The following is a 17364-nucleotide window of genomic DNA, read 5'->3' as shown; positions in this document are numbered from 1 at the left end:
AAAATTCTAGACCTCTTATTTTGTAATATCGAATTATGTTTATAAAGTAGTTAAGTCAAACATAGATATTCACATGATGAACTTGGGATTTTTCCTTCATCTATATTATACAGTGTATATAAAAATGGATGTATGTGTGTGTGTGTTTGTTCCGGCATAACTCTCGAGCGCCTGGAGCAATTTCAACCAAATTTGGTACACATGTGACTTACAATCTGGAAATAAATACTGTGGGGGTAAGACACCCCTAGCACCCATAGGGGTGCGGGTGGGAAGGGGTGACATGTAAAAATAATCGAAAACGACCGATATTAGTGTGAAATCCATAGTTTTCGGGGTCGCTAAGATGAATGGTGACACTCCCAATGCCGTTCAATTTATTTATTGTTGCTCCTGGAGGTGAAAATAAAAATGTTGTTTATAATCTAGTTTTGAGTTTAATTAATATTATAGTGAATTTGTGAAAGATTTTACTTTATATTTTGTATACTGTACTTATACTTTTAAATACCTGTAAACAAAATTAGTTACATTTTACACTAGAGTTAGAATTCATTATTTTCCTGTCTAATAGAATATTGGGATACCCGGGCAACGCCGGCTAATCAGCTAGTATAATATAAAATTCAACTTTTGTGTATTTTTCTAAAATTCATGTAAAAATAAGTTTACATCTTGGCATCATTCTGCAATTATGTGTGATTAGGTGGGGGAGGGCGGGGATCAGGATATATTTCGTCAGTAATTATTTTACTTCAGCTGGTTCCAACTCACTTTTGGTACTAGGTGCACCATATTTAATCCGTTAGATGAAGAAAAGGTATCGTTTAAGGGAGAGGAGGCAGATCAAGTAGTGTTCAGCTAAAGAAAGTGACTTTCCTTAATTAGATAGCAGTAGGTAGACACGTACATACAGTATGGGGATTATGGCATTATGAGGAGAGCGGGAGCCATTGGCCTTTGAGGAGGAAGGGGACACACCTGTGATGAACTACTTATGAGGTTCACACACTACCAAAATACATTACAGGTACAAAATATTTAACCTTACCTTGAACAACCATATCCAGGTATGTCATTTCCTGGATAGCTTCGAACGTGATGCTTCGGTTGTGTTTTGCCAGAACCTTGTCTATTTCTTCCTGTAGCTCCTCCTGGTATGATGGATTGAGAGCTAGCTCGTAAAGTGCCATGCTGATTGCTGTGGATGACGTTTCAAACCCAGCAATAAAGAACGCCAGAGCTTGGGCCATTATATCGTCGTCTGTGAAACCTGAAGTCGACAGAAAATGTTCCTGGTACTATTTTGTGAAAATATTCAGTGCCACATATGTTAAAACGAATTCATGGTTTGTGTATAGTACAGCCTTCGTGTTGTATTGACGAAACATGTGACGAGCAAAAAGTTACATTGTTGTGTTGAGTTATGATTAGATGATTATAATTTGAATTTATGAACATACATGTCTAAAAGGGAACAACTGACTATCGAATATGGTAAACAGTTTGTAAAACGTTATGTACAATGTATAAGTGATGAATATAGAAATACAGGGTGAGTCAAAAGTCTTTGGACACCCTTTTATTTTGAAAACTGACAGTAAAATGTGAAATCTGGTAATGGGAGATGGCAGTAGACGAGGGCGCAACTTGTAGGGTACATGGTGACCATGGCCGCTATCTTGAACGCAGGTTCGAAACTTCAAATGGGAAGGGTGGCACGTAGCATATCAAATTACACTAGCGTGAGCTCAGGAATTCAATAGTGTAATTGTTTCTTTGATATAATCGTTTGAAAGTTACGAACACTCCAAGTTTGAAAAGCCTCATTGTGACCTTCATTGTTTCAGGTTATATAAGACGCGTCTGACAAAGGAACAGTATTCAGGGAAAGCAGTTTCAGAGACATCGCAGAGGACTACAACAGGCGGCACCCAGATAGACATCCAGTATCACACAGCACGGTCGCGTACGTTATCGGCAAATTCCGAGAAAGTGGCAATGTGGAAGTTAGGGCACGTAGTGGGCGACCAAAGACTGCCACCAATGAGGAGACGGCAACAATGGTTCTAGCATCGTTTGTGAAGAGTCCCAAACGCAGTACTCGTCGTCTCTTACTGCAAAGTGGTATCAGCCAGTCCTCCATTGTCCGGATATTGCATACCAATCGCTGGCATTCTTATAAGCTGCACATGCAACATAAACTAAAGGTGGATGACCCAGATCGACGGTTAGAGTTCTGCACGTGGGCTCCGAACCAACACGAATTGGATCCCAGTTCCCAGGGAAGTGGATTGGTCTCCATGGTCCCGTGAAATGGTCGCCCAGATCTTGCAAACGAATCAAAATATCAAAGAAACAATTACACTTTTGAATTCCTGAGCTCAAGCTAGTGTAATTTGATATGCTACAATCCCCCCTTCCCATTTGAAGTTTCGAACCTGCGTTCAAGATAGCGGCCATGGTCAAAATGTACCCTTCAAGTTGCGCCCCCCTCTACTACCATTTCCAATTACCAGATTTCACATTTTCCTGTCAGGTTTCAAAATGAAAGGGTGTCCAAAGACTTTTGACTCACCCTGTATTATTATTGGAATTTAGCTTTATGTTGACAAATTTGTAGGTTTCAAACATCAGAGCCATAATGATGTGTGTCTATATTGATGCCTGCAACTTTCTCAAATAAAATGTACGATATTCCATACGTGTAATAACTGGATGGTTGGTGTGCAGAACTTCAACATGTGGTACACTCAATAGTGTTATAAATCGCTTCTTTATGCAACAATTTTGTTCAAAGTTTAGTTCGAACGTCATTGTTAGATAGTTTCTTAGCAGAATTTTCTATTAGTTCATGTAATTAATCTTTAATTCTTATTTGTGAAAGTGTAATCGTTAATTTTACAAAAAAGTTAAAACGAATGCATCCAAATTGTCGTATAAATTAATTACACGTACAGTGGTATGCTTAAGTATTACCAAGTAAATTGTCCATTACAGTGTTTATTATTTTTGTTCTATGCAAGGAGAGCTTCAACAATTGCATCAAAACACCACATAGGTGCTGTTAAGCTCAGCTCCAGCATAAGTAGCTAAAGATACAGTTATTAAAAACACGTAGAATGAAAGAAAAAGTTAATGAAAATAGTCATGGACAATTTGCCGAACAATACTTATGCATCCCATTATTCATTGACTTGCACAAGTTGCCAGGTCTTGCAAATTTTATGAGAGCTCAAAACTAAATTCTGCTCATTGCTGTTTCTTGTATTGCACTTGCTGTCTTGCATAGAAAGTGAATTTCTAATGAAATGAAGACCTGATCTTTACAAGAATATTCACACAAAACCTTTTTGGTTTACAATTATAAAATTATAGCATGTCCTACCTGTAAGAGCACCGTTGAAACCTGATCGGTCTTTTTTACACGATTCTTCATCATCCATCTTCATCTGCATCAAAAGATCTACAAAATCATTCCTCCTCACCCTGTGTTCTTTCCTGTGCCTCATGGTATCCATGAAAACGGATCGAAAAAAGTTCGATATTTTTTCGGACACAAATCTCAGCTTCAGTACTCTAGTAACACCAGGAGCGAACACCATGAACGAAAATTTGATACTTGTAATTAAATCCGGAGGGTCGAGTAACTTCTTCCCCATTAGTCGAAACTCAGAGTTGGGGTTGTTGAGACAGTCACAGTCGATACCAAATGCACACGAACCAATGACGTCAGTAGCAAATCTTGCAGTCACATCCTTCATGTCGACATCTTGGTTATTCCTAGCTGGTTCATGCAAATATGTCTTCAGCCTTTGCGTACATGCAGCCAATAGTGGTACCATCTTCTTCAGTTTGCTTGGCGAGAAGACAGGAGTCAACTTCGCTCTCATTTGTTTCCATCTTTGGCCTCTGAGAAGAATAAGAGTTCTGCTCCAAAGCGGATCAGCATCTTCATGAAGTTCAATATTGTGGTCATGGAAAGTTTGAAAATCTGTAGTCAGTACCTGCTTTATGATGTCTGGATCTTTGAGAAGGAGAATTGGCTTGTGCAATATGTAGAGCCCTATGTGCCTCTCTCCAGGAAATTGCTGGCTGCAGTGATGGAAGAAAACTCCTAGCTGTGTTTTTCTGAGAACCACATCCTTCATGCTTCCAATTGGAAATGTTGGTTGGAGGCAAACGACGCCTTTTCGCTTCCAGTGGTTGTATGCGCGTTGGAAGTAAAGGTAAGCAATTGTGACGCATCCTAGAAGGATTATTATGATATCTGCGAGGACGTGGTCAGTCAAAATGGCCATTGCACTTGGATCTATAAAGAAATTACCTGAAAGCCAATGATAATAAGGTAATGTTAGTGAACAACAAATATCTATTGTAGGTAGGTGTGTGTGGGTGGGGGGGGGGGTGCGTGGACACAGAGGCAAAGAGTGAGTGGTGTGTATATTTGAGAGACAGAGAGGAAGAGGAACGAAAAATAGAGAGGGGAGAGAGGTGAAAGAAAGAAGGAGAGAGACATATACTGAAAGAGAGACAGATAGTGGAACACACATCATAGAGACATTAAAGAGAGAGAGAAAGAGAGGGAAAGAGAAACAAAGAAAGAGAGAGTAAAAGAGAGAGAGTAAAAGAGAGAGAGTAAAAGAGAGAGAGAGTAAAAGAGAGAGAAATTGAAACAGACAGAGAGAAAAGAGAGAGAGAGAGATTGAAACAGACAGAGAGAAAAGAGAGAGATTGTAACAGACAACGAGAGAGAGAACAAAGATATATAATGGAGAGATAGAGAAAAAGAGAGACAGAAATAGAGAGAGAGAAAGAGACAGAAAGAGAGACAGAGAAAGAGAGATACAAAAAGAGAGACAGAGGACGCGAGAGAGAAAGAGAGAGAATAAGATAGGAAAAGAGAGAGAGAAAGAGAGATATTGAAACAGACAGAGAGAGAGAAAAGAGAGAGATTGAAACAGACAGAGAGAAAAGAGAGATTGAAACAGACAGAGACAGAAAAGAGAGATTGAAACATACAGAGACAGAAAAGAGAGATTGAAACAGAGAGAGAGAGAGAGAGAGAGAGAGTGAGAGAGAAACAAAGAGAGATATACTGCAACAGAGTGAGAAAGAGAATGATAGAGGGAGAAGCCGAGTGAGAGTGAGTGAGACAACGAAAGACAGAGAGAGAGAAACGAAGTGAGGGAGGCCACTGGGCAGAGTTTCTTTCTGTTGTGAGAGTGTGAGAGAGACAGCGGCGGCTCGTGACTTTTCAAAGAAGCGTGCTGCTGGTGATGCTGTTCTTCCAGACATTTACAATACCCCCCCCCCCCTTTCCACAATCACGATGCATATTCATATCACGAGCGCAATTGTAACAATAAAACACAGGTCCTTCATTACCCATATATATATATATATATATATATATATAGAAGTTAAATGTATAATAATCAGGGCCGGATTAACCTATGGGCAACTGGGGCAATTGCCCCGGGGCCCCTACCAAATGGAAGCTGTGAAGGTCCTCCACCAAATATATCTTTTAACCAGCTGGCTATGCTTCTGAAAAATAAATTGTCGTATGTTTAGACTCTTCTAGATCCAATTGTAGCACAGCTCTCAATCGATCTGTTTGTAGATATCTGAAGCTCAGTATACTTTATATTATGGATTGATTTGGCTGTGGTGTGGAAATAAAGCACACTTATTCAAACTATCAATTCTCAGATACGATTAAGATAATAAATAATCCTACGAAGTACATAACTTTCTTTCGTTAATTACATCGTATTAGAACTGTGAGTTGTAATCAGTAGCAATGTCAAACATCAGTAAGACATCCCAATGGAACTATCTATGTATAACATTGTATGTAAGGACCCGTTCTGCAGTACATTTCCCAATGTCGAAATTCTCTTTAGAATGTATTTGGTCTTAATGGTAAGTAACAAACTGCAGAGGAGAAAGATCTTTTTCAGGCTTCGTGCTGCAATGGGACAGGATTGCTTATTCAATCTTTGTTTATTAAGTATTGAACATTAACTTTTTCGTGAATTAGACTTCGATGATATAGTAGATGAATTTTCGGCGAAAAAGGCAAGAAAAGTGTGTCTAAGTGTTGAGGCTTTGGGAATTTTCTTTAAGAAAGTGTAGTTACTACAATTTCCACAATGAACCTCTCGGTAATTGTCCAGTAGACAATATGTACTGACATATTTACTCTTAATTGTAAATAATATCATTTATAATTGTGACGGTCCTGTGAATCCGCACAATATAATTATATGTTTATTGAAATTATTAATTTCATATTATACAAATAACTTCACATTAACGGTTCAAAAAAAATGTATAATAATTACTTTGTACAACATTAATTATGTTTTATGTTATTTATTTCTGTATACGCTGTATAAACGAGATATTTGGAATTCTAACGTTGCTATAGCAACGAGAATCAATAGTCATTAGGTGGTAATGTGTGTGACAAAAATGGAAATATAGGTAATAGTGAACTGCATATTGCTCAGTTATTTCACTAATATATAGACCCATAGAAGTTGTGTCTTCACCTTCGCGTTTTAGTTTCAAATATTTATGAACGAAATGTAATCGTGCAAATAATAAATTACTGTTCAGTTCACTGTTTCCGTCTGAACCCCCTTAGTACTATTTACTATATATTGTAGTTACGGTGTTCACTCTTCATAATATACTGTAGACATTTAGAAGCAGAATTTACTTCTGCAATAACGCTACAATTTTCGTCCTGTAACTTTATTTTACTTCGCTATTCTCCTTGAGATATGTTCGATTTTGAATGACTGCTGTTTCTAAAATCAGGTCTACCATTTCAAATTCTAAAAATTGGTGGTTAACATATTGAGCTAATAAAACTCCTAGAAAAAAATAATAAAAAATGGGGGACCCCACAAAACATTTTGCCCAGGGGCCTTCATAAACCTTGATACGGCCCTGATAATAATACATATCAAAGCATTGGTTTACCGGCGGTAATCGTGGTAATATGAAAATACGCTACTGTTGCATGTGAGAGAGCACACTACAAACTTTATGAATATAATTTCCACCCAACTTTTAAGCCATTTCTTAAACAAGGTGTGAAAAGGTTAACAGCAAAACATCATAACTATTCATTTCGGTACATTACCTGTGTGAAATGTTAACAAATATGGAAAACAGTTGTACTCTTCTGGTGGATACAGCGAAATAAATTGGAATATTTTTATTAGTTGATAATAGTTACTATTGTATAGTAATAAATACAATCATGACAATTAAAGTTTTATCAGTTGTCTGCTCCCTTATACATTTTTTTGGGGACGCTCATGCATGAAGGCAATGTTCTCTATGGCAGTGGTTCTTAAACTGTGGTACACGGTACGTAATCAGCTCGGAAGAGGAATGTTGAGAATACCCACACGACAATATTTTTGCTGCAGGTGTGTAGAGCAGATTTCATTGTTTCAGACTTTGTAGCTTTAAAACTCAACAGGAAAATAAGGGTGATGTTGTCACTGACACTGTTATCATTGTTCATGTGTTTCGAAATAAAATACTCGTTCGAAATCTATAATAGACTAACTTTGGAGCCTAATCTAAGCTTTATAGTTTCAAGTGCACAACCAGACATCAAGAAACTGTGTCAGGCTATGTCAGTAGAAACTCTGAGGATTTACAATAAAAACTCCAAAATTGTGCTTGACAGTTTGTTTACAAACTTATTTTTCTTCTTTACTTATTTTCAATAACTCTGGAAAAAATATATGATAATTAAAGTTCGGTATATACTTCTTAGCATACATGTGTTTCACATTTATATTCTTGTAACTAATCATAGAAGATTGTAAACGTAGGAACACCCAATAAAATAATAAATGTATAATTCTAATGTTTATTTGTTTACCATCTTTTAACACAGTGCCCGAATGCCATTTTGCTGTATTGCAGATACACGCGTCCAACATATCAAAAACGCCCGCCCAACCAATCGGGCAGAAAAAAAAATCCACAAAACCCACTCTTCAGAAAAAACCTATGGGTCAAAATAGAAAAAATAAAGGAACTAATTCATAACATAACATATAGCGTCTTTATAGCATTAATACCAACATACCAAAAGTCGCCGGCAATGACCCTTCCGTTAAGTCCGCCATATTGAAAAATGGCGGACAATGAAAGTTTTCACGAAATAAGAGAACTATAATTCATAACAAGCTGAAATTTGGTGCATAGCTTCCTTATAACATTTGTAATAACATATCAAAAGTCTCCGGCAATCACCCTTTCGCTAAGTTCCCTTATTTCGTGAAAACTTTCATTGTCCGCCATTTTCAATATGGCAGCCTTAACGTATGGGTGTTACTACATTGTTACTGTAGTTTAACAATACACAATCACAACAACAATCACTTAGTCAGTAATGTAGTCGCCTGCATTGTCAATGACCATCTGCGAACGTTGGGGAGGAGTTCGACGCCTCGCCTGTAGAACTGCTGTGTTTTCAGTATATGGTATTAGCCCCGTACACAACACAAATTGTTTTTGAGTTGAAGAAATCAGTTAGCCAAGTTTCAAGAGCAGCTTCATTAGGACAGACTTCCTACTGCTACACTTGATCCTTGGTTAAACTCAGTTAAACTCAAAGAGCAAAGTGCCGGAAATGTTCAACTTTCCATCTTGTTTCGTCCACAAAATAGACAAAATATGCTCAGAATTAGATTATTATTTTTTTATATATATATAAAATATTTATTGGTTGTGGACAAAATCCATGCACCAGTTACAGAATTAGATTACACTGTGTTTTCACGAACACAAAACTACAAATTAAGTAATAACAATGGAGTAACGGACAACGAACTCTTGGCAACACACTGTTGCCAAGCCATAATAAAACACTACGAACCAATATTACCAAGTACATTGCCCATCACCAGGTTCATGAACTTGTTTTACTAACTGTGGGCTTCAAATATTTAAACAAAACTCCAAAAAAGCTTTTGAACCAGCATACGTAAAAATTCGTTCCATAAAAACACGTAGGTTGCAAGATAAAATTTAATGAAAAAATCATGGACAAATTGCCGAGCAATAATTGATTTGTTTGATTTGATGTTTTAAGTCCACTTTTATGCACAGGATGGCTAATCGGGAAAGGACCTACAGTTTAAAGTGGGATTCGAACCACTGTGTCATGTGCATTTACCGTTACCACTACGCCATCGAGGAGGCCCTGCCAAGCAATACTTGTGCAACTCACTGTACAGTGGGGTGCATAAGTATTACCAAGCAAATTGTCAATCACCACATTTATTCTTTCTGTTTTACGCAAGGAGAACTTCAACAATTTAAACAAAACTCCAAACAAAATATTGACAACTTCTGCATCAGCGTACGTAAAACTTCGTTCCCTAAAAACGCGTAGGATGCAAGAGAAAATTAATGAAAATAATCATGGACAATACTTTTGTGCATCCCACTGCACCACACCACACATCTAACATAGAATAGTAGAAAGCACTACGTAAACTCACCTTTGAAATTCACAAGTGATGAACAATATATAATTATGTTCCTGTTGTACGTCAACAAAACTAGAAATTCTGTTCGTCAGGATGGCCTGGGAAAGTTGTTATGTAACTGGTTAACCTTGAATTATATACCAGGTTCGTTCGTTTTCACAGCGCTACAGCACCTTGGAGGGCCTTGGCTTACCTACCGACTGCTGGTCTCCCTCCCACACTGTTCCTCCGTCACCTGTTATAGCGTGGAGGTCTTAGACCAGTATTGGGGTGACGGGTGATCAGCCCGACGGACCTCCAGCCGTTGTTGTAGGTCTTCTCGACCGGGTTACGCTCACTCACTCGGAGCTTCCCAATTTCCTCACGATGGTGGGTTGCCACCGGCCCTATACGTAGGCCGAATAAGTTCCGACCAGAGCCGGATTCGAACCTACGCCGTCCCGCAGCGAACGATCTCAAGACGAGTGAACGCCTTAACCCGCTCGACTACGCAGGAGGACTTATATACCAGGTGGTTATAATTAAAGTGACGGTGTTCAGAGTGGTACAGCACGGGCTGTAATAAGAGTAGCAATCTGAAACTTCGTAGATATGCTAATGAAGCAATGCGCTTGCGAATTATGCAAAAATAGTTCCAATTCTCGCCACCAGGGTAAATAATGGCGCTGTAAGCAGTTGAAACCTGGAATTTTCCGTAACTCTGACGTCAAAGTCAGTGACATTGCCTAACCATTGTGTGAGCTACCTGGTTGTTGTTGGTGACGCTTGTTGCTTTTTTTCCCTTTAGTGACGTGAATGTTCGCCGAACATTAAAAGTTTGAAATTTTCCGTGTAAAAAGCAATGGCTATTGCGAAGAAAAACCGTGCACTGCTAGTGAAGTTGTTTTACCAGAATGGGAGCAATAGCAACGCTGCACTGCCGAAATATCGCCAACAGAAAGGGCTGAGAAGAGGGCCCATGTCAATTAATGGGCTGAAGAAGATGAAGAAATTCGAGGAAACAGGTGAATTGGGTGTTGCACCAGGGAGAGGAAGGCGGCCCATCCCCGTGGAAGTTATGGACGAAGTTGCTATAGCTGTAGCTGACCGTGCAGCACATGCCTCAACTTCTGCAACCAGTGCTAGAGCTGTGGCACGTGAATTGTCACTCCCCTGGTCAACTGGTATCCCTACAAGATTCAAACTGTGCACCAATTCGCGATTAAAATTACCACCTGAGCGCTAGTGTCGCTTCCAAAATGGCCGCTCTACGTAGGATAGATCTTTGTTTACATTCAGTAGTAGTACGTAATAGCAGCGTGTTGTCATTGCTGGTATGGAAGAGACGTTTAAATTACGCGTTATATTTAAATATTGCGAATGCGATGTGAATTCCAGATAACGAAGGTGAAGCTGTGCTGAGAGCGAAGCATTTAATTATGATAATAAAAATAACACGGAAAATGCAGACGAAACTAATGTATACGCACTGGTTCTTCAAAGCAGTGCTGTTTCATCTGCACTGCACCTCGGTTGTAACTGCCTAACTGGGGCTTTCAGAAATTATTTGAAAATAAAGCAATTCACCTGTATTCCAAAGCTTGGGCAGGAAATAAATCTAAACATGCCGTTGCAGTTTTTCCCCAAAGAGACAGGCTGATTTAATAACAACACCGGATAATAATAATAACAATAACAACAAGTTTATTCAGGCTATCTTCAGTCTTCACTGAAAATTGTCTGACTGAATGAAACAGCAACATAGCATCGTGCAATCTTCGTAATTTCCTTGCCGCATTTCAGTTATGCCAATCTTGTCAATCAGTTCCGTTTTCCCTGATTTATTTAAACATTACAGTTTGTTGATTCCATGGGGTGGGAAACACATGTAAGCTTCTCACTTGTCCTGAACCACAAAACGATTTAGAGCAAAAAAACTGAACAATAGAGGCATGTTCCCCATGCTTTGAACGGCTTCAACATGGCGAAGCGCAGCGAAGTGTCCTACGTGGAGTGGTTCCTGAAAATCTCACCAGATCGCATATCGGGTAATTTTAATCGCGAATTAAAACCCCAAGATATTCCACAACGCCGTGAGTTTGCCCATCGGTTTTTCGCACGCATGGAAGTGGATGACATGTGGCCGGGGAATATTCTGTGGACTGGCGAGGCGCATTTTACTCTGGACGGTGCAGTGAATACTCAGAACTGTCGCATATGGGGTTCCACTCGTCCACGTGTTGTGCAGAAACAACCATTGCACTCAGTTCACGTGACTGCTTGGTGTGAGTTCACTAGCTCCTTCATTCTTCGTCCGTTTTTCTTTGAGGAGATGACACCTCGAGGGCCTGTTAGGTGTACAGTGACATCTGCACGTTATAGGGACTTCTTTGTGCAACACGTGATTCCAGCTTTGCAAGAACGGAATGTGAACGCACCAACATTTTCATGCAAGATGGGGCAACACCACATTTCGCTCGCCACGTGAATGAAAGATTTGCTGCGAGAAACCTTCATTAATGACCGCATCATCTCTAGGCAGTTTCCAGATGCATGGCCTTCCAGATCCCCCGACCTTAATCCATGTGACTTCTGGCTGTGGGGATATTTAAAAGATCGTGTCTATCAGGGACATGTCCGGTCTCTGCCTGATCTGAAGGCTAGCATACAACGACATGTCGCTCAGATTTCACCACACATGCTGCGAGCAACCGTCGACAATGCCGTTATAGCCCTTTCTTTCTTGCTCTGGTTCGGATTTAAGATTATTTGTTTTAATTGGGATGAAACATACCCTTCCGATTGACAGATGAAAGATAGCTATGAACCTGCATACTGGACCCCCATAGGTACGTGGTACACCATGCATCAAGTAATTTAATTACTAGAATATAAAGTTCACTGGATGGGATTGGATGACAGTTTATTTAACAAAACTTCAATTTAGTATTAGAACAATAATATTGTATATACATAAACTGTCATTAGCGATTATGACCTCAAAGGTAACATTAATATATAAATCAAGATAATTTTCAATAGTTATCCTTAACTAATAATTGACTTTCTCTCCTTTCGCTGACTATTTAATTGGTATCATTATTCATCCATGTTCACCTAAGAGAATATTTCTTTGTTAAATTTCCCCCTTTTCCTACTTGTCTGTAATGACGATCACTCGGTAAAGAGCAACAAGCAAATTAATATAATACTACGAACTACTCTACCAAATTAAATAAAATACTATTAAACTATTTCTCTACTAAAGAAATGAAATTAAACCATCACCACTACGTTCGTCTAAGTCGCCTGTTGACCTCTCCCGTCACGTCGAGTGCCCTGTTGGATTGTGATTTTGATCGTGTGCCAGCTGGAAGTGGAGTGTGTCGGTTTAGGATTCTTACATCCAACCGGCAAACTGAATGACGTAACCTGCGATCAGTGCCATCTATTGGCTTTTACCTTCTTTCATTCAGAGAGAGAGAAACCAAAATCTTACACAGGCTATACCGTGTTACGAATGCAGCATGTTGCTGAATTGGGAGGTCATATTGAACAGTTCTGGTAACCACAGTTCCTAATAAACATGCCAGAACCATTGTTCTCATGTGTTTGATCTTTCCTGCCTTTTTCCTGTATCTATACCACGTTTTGACTGCTTACAGCGCCATTTTGTGGGGCTAATATATTATGTCATTAATATTATTAATATAAAGAATAAAGAAGAAGAAGAAGAAGAAATCCAAAATAAATGGAAGATCGAAGCAATGGTGAAAAAAATTCAATAAATATCAAAGTGGATGTCAGACAGCCGCTTGCCTCGAAAATTATTAAATTAAAGGCCGAAAGGAAAAACACATTTAGGAAAGCCGATTGAATAATCAATTTTTGTAGTCGCAGAACGTGCTTTGGTTACCCAGTCCTGAAAGAGGAAGAAGAAGAAGAGAATAAATTACATTGTTTCCTTAAGATATAGCGCATTTAAAATCAGAACACTTCAGTTGAATTGCATAATCAGGGTAATTCATATTCAAATCTTCCTTCAAGACTTTTTGTCAAATATTTCCCTCAAAGACTACCAATCGTAAATAAATAAGGGAACTTCGTTCGGGAGAGAGAGAGAGAGAGAGAGAGAGAGAGAGAGAGAGAGAGAGAGAGAGAGAGAGAGAGAGAGCAGACGGAAATTCCTATCCACTGTTTTCCAGCACAACCACTTGACCCATATCCTTTTCTTCCCCCTGGGTTTTTCAACATATGTGTCGACATTTTTTCAACATCTCTATCAGATTACATCATAATCATCCATTGTAAATAGATTGTCCACTAGAAACGGTGACGTCATTATCTAAGTCCATCTGGTCAAGTGAACGATAAGATATTTTCTATGTAGACAGAAGTAGCTACCTCGATGTGAAACTAGAGCAGCCTTTTTGTCATCCACGTGAGTACGATTGTGTTAATTTGTAAGCTAGATTTTGTCAAGAGTATAAAGATGGCTAAATGTTCTGGGCCGGATTTCACCTAACAGTTTATATTCTGTGACTTTCTTGCCATGACGTTGTGATGTAATTGTGTACATGTTGTACAGTTTAAAGAAATGACTATCTTATTAATTTGTTGTTTTATATTTGACAATTGGCGACGAGGATAGATTAAAGATTAAGATTATAATGGAAGCTTCCAGATTCCATTATTTGAACCATTTAATACACAGAAAGAAAACATTGTAACATACTTAGATAGATCTGATCAGTTTTGCTTGGAAAATGGTATTTCAACAGTTGTAAAAGAAAGCTTTAGGTTTGTAAAGTATAATGTTCATAACCTTGTAACCTTCACGACACTAGAGGAAAAGGTCTAAATATGGGCCCCCTTTTTATTTTGTCATTTTCAGAGGAAAAAATTAATAGCCTATATCAAGCACCTGCCTTTAAAATGCATATCTATGAAATATATACTTAAATGTAATAAGATGCTAAAGTATAGAAGGTATCCATTTTTTTTAAAAAAAAAAAGCAATTTCCAAAAAATGGTAAAATGATGTATTTCAAAATTGTGGTCTAAATATGGGCTACTAGTGGCAATATCACAAAAAGCAATTAAAATTTAAAAAAAAACCAGTCATTTATAGCTAAAACATTATAAAATTCATATTTATGAATAATCTGTTGTTTTGGAAATCACGTGGAATGGGAAAACTCGAAATTAAGAAAAACATCCAAATATTCGTTGAAAATGTGATCTCAACATCAGACCTCATGTCATAGCCCATATTTAGACCATCACGCTATTTTTCTTCTTCAATTTATTTTCTCTCTCTGTGGTACATATTTGTTTTATGTACCGCTAATATCATAACCTATACAAAGCAGATGAGCTCTTGCGAATTAGCACCGCAACCTTTGTCCTTGACAGATAACCAGTTCCCATAGCCTCTGCCAGGCTGCAGCACCCGGGATAGCTGATAACGCCAAAATCCATATTTAAACCTTCGCCCATATTTAGACCTTCTCCTCTAACAATAGTTAAGAACGCATGGCGGAAAACGTGGAAAAAATACGATGTAACTATCATATAATTTGGTAACAGGAGAAAATAGGTGTGTAATGGAATACATTAGCCTGGGTAGGAAAATTACATTAGTTTTTTTGTCTCACGTCCAGTTGTGATGTCAATTAGTATTTCTTCAGTAAGCACAGTTAAGTTATATTAACTGTGAGTAATGGCGGTTCATCTTCTTGCGCATTTCACTGAAAAGTGGCGCAGGTACGGAGGTACAGAGGTTCAGAACCCTTTATCCTTTGGTTTGGGTTGTACCCCGTGTACCCCCTTAAATAATTCAGTTCAAAGAATCGACGTTTTGAAGAAACGCAAACGTCTCTTTTGTCTACATTATCTTCCTACACAAAAGAATAAAAACCACAGTGAACCTACTTCGAAAACTTTCTGAAGAAGCAAAAACTGTTTAAAATGGGTACATAACGATGGAATGAAGCCTAGAAAAATGAAAATCATTTTGTGACTATTGCTTTTTTACTTGCAGTACAATGTTATACAAGTTTCACTTTTTAAAAATTGAAAGTTATGAGGCCAGTTTTAAAATGGAGTAATTGGCCTACGATTACAAATAAATAAATAAACATGTGTACGTACAAGCTGGCCTCCATGGCAGAGTGGTTACACAGCGCGCTACGACGCCAGGAGTCCCGGGTTCGAATAGCGGTTATGTGAGTGTCCCTTCATCAATTTCATCATATCGTCACTCACCTTCATCTTCGCGATTAGCCAAAAGTGGCAGAAAAGCGAAGTGAGATTAACGAAATCAATACGGACATATACATACTCATGCTCAGAAAATCATATGTGCCTACGCGCGTGTGTAAAAGTTGACCTTCGAACCCCGTCAAAATCAAAATGTTCGGTGAGAGAACTGAACTGAATACGGACAAAACTTGACGGAAAGAAAAATCTAGTAGATATGAAGCAAAATGTCACAGCATTGTGTGTAGAGGGATAGTGCGCAATGATCTCAGAACCTATGTTATACATACATATTTATGAGTGTTTAACTATCCGGCTTGCAAAACATATTCCTTGCTGGCAAAACTTTATTTCTGCACTTCGAAGTGAAATCTGGTGATAAGGACGAATCAAGACCAGATTTGAGAGCTCTTAGTACCTGTGATCAGTAGCTTACCTGGAGCTTATCTAATATCTATCATATTTTTCAAGTCCATGTGTGTAACACTTTATCCGCTGCTTTGATTATGTTGGGTATGAATTCCAGGTTCTATAAAACTACATAACACTGATGAATTAAATGCGTTGATGTGAAAAAAAATTGAAATTCTACCTTTGAAGCATAAGGCAGAGATATTTTCTTTTTTTTTTATTATTTTCGTTGCTTTTCTGTCACTAAAGGCTAATAGTGAAATTTAAGATGTATGTTGATTGCATGCAATTGAACGAACACTCAAAAAGATATACTTGTCTCGGGCGGGACTCGTCACCGGAACCTTTGATGGCTGAATTGCAAAAGAGCACATTTTCGCAGCAGTGTATAAAGTGGACGGATTAATTAGAAGGACATTATTTATTTTGATATCGTTACGCATTCCTCAAAATTTTCTGAAAATGTTTTGGTCCATGTATTTCTGGGAGGGGATGTTGCCCCTCCTCTTGGTACGCCCTTACCTACGATCACATTTCCTTTGTACCGCATTGGCGACAAACATTTTTGACGTACTGGACTCAGGTAGGTCAACTTGTATTTTGTACCTACGTAGAAACAACCTTACTAACTGCTATGAGAAGTAACGTATGAACCCAGCATCAAGAATTTGCTTCATAACGAAAATAATTGTCTTCCATATCAATTGAGGCGCTCAGAATAATAACGGCAGATCCCAACCGACCTCGAATTTTGAGATACAAGTATGATGGCATACTGTTGCCACCTACCATTCATATGCTGAAGTATCAAAATAATTGTGATATGTCAAAACTCTCATATTCCACCTTTAAAATTCGTCCTTTAGGAAAATGAAAATATTATCAGTGAAAAAATGACATATCCCAACTGTGTGTGCTTTTGTTTATGTCCGCTACAGTAGTGGGAAAGTATATAGGATAAACCCAACTTACAAGTGTAGAAAAGGCGAGGCTATTTGATTGAACAATCAGATTTGCTTACACTTAAAACAATGCCAAGATGGAGCCTATACCCCAATTCTTCAGGTGTGATATGCTCTGATTTTTAAGAAATTCTGAATTTCTAGTGTAGAAAAGGTGAAGGCTCAACAGATAGATTTGCCCATACTTAAGACAATGCCAAGATGGGGCCTATACCCCA

At 38.3% G+C, this 17364-nt stretch overlaps 2 protein-coding genes across 2 annotated transcripts in view; one reads left to right on the top strand and one right to left on the bottom strand.

Annotated features, from left to right (window-relative positions):
• Positions 1-9666, bottom strand: part of LOC145996334 (uncharacterized) — a 55405-nt gene extending 45739 nt beyond the window's left edge. The window contains exons 1-3 of the mRNA XM_083132765.1: positions 9546-9666; positions 3389-4327; positions 1052-1273 (exon numbers count right to left, since the gene is read on the bottom strand). Of these exons, the coding sequence (XP_082988891.1) occupies positions 1052-1273; positions 3389-4301 (1135 nt within the window). The 5' untranslated portion in view covers positions 4302-4327; positions 9546-9666. The remainder of the gene's footprint in view (positions 1-1051; positions 1274-3388; positions 4328-9545) is intronic.
• The window catches only part of LOC145996333 (uncharacterized), a 109891-nt gene that overhangs the window by 3352 nt on the left and 89175 nt on the right, over positions 1-17364 (top strand). The window lies entirely within an intron of this gene.

The sequence above is a fragment of the Lepisma saccharinum genome, chromosome 12 (assembly GCF_977018435.1).
Source record: "Lepisma saccharinum chromosome 12, izLepSacc3.1, whole genome shotgun sequence".
In the NCBI taxonomy this organism is placed as follows: domain Eukaryota; kingdom Metazoa; phylum Arthropoda; class Insecta; order Zygentoma; family Lepismatidae; genus Lepisma; species Lepisma saccharinum.
This window is presented reverse-complemented; position numbering and strand designations above follow the sequence as displayed.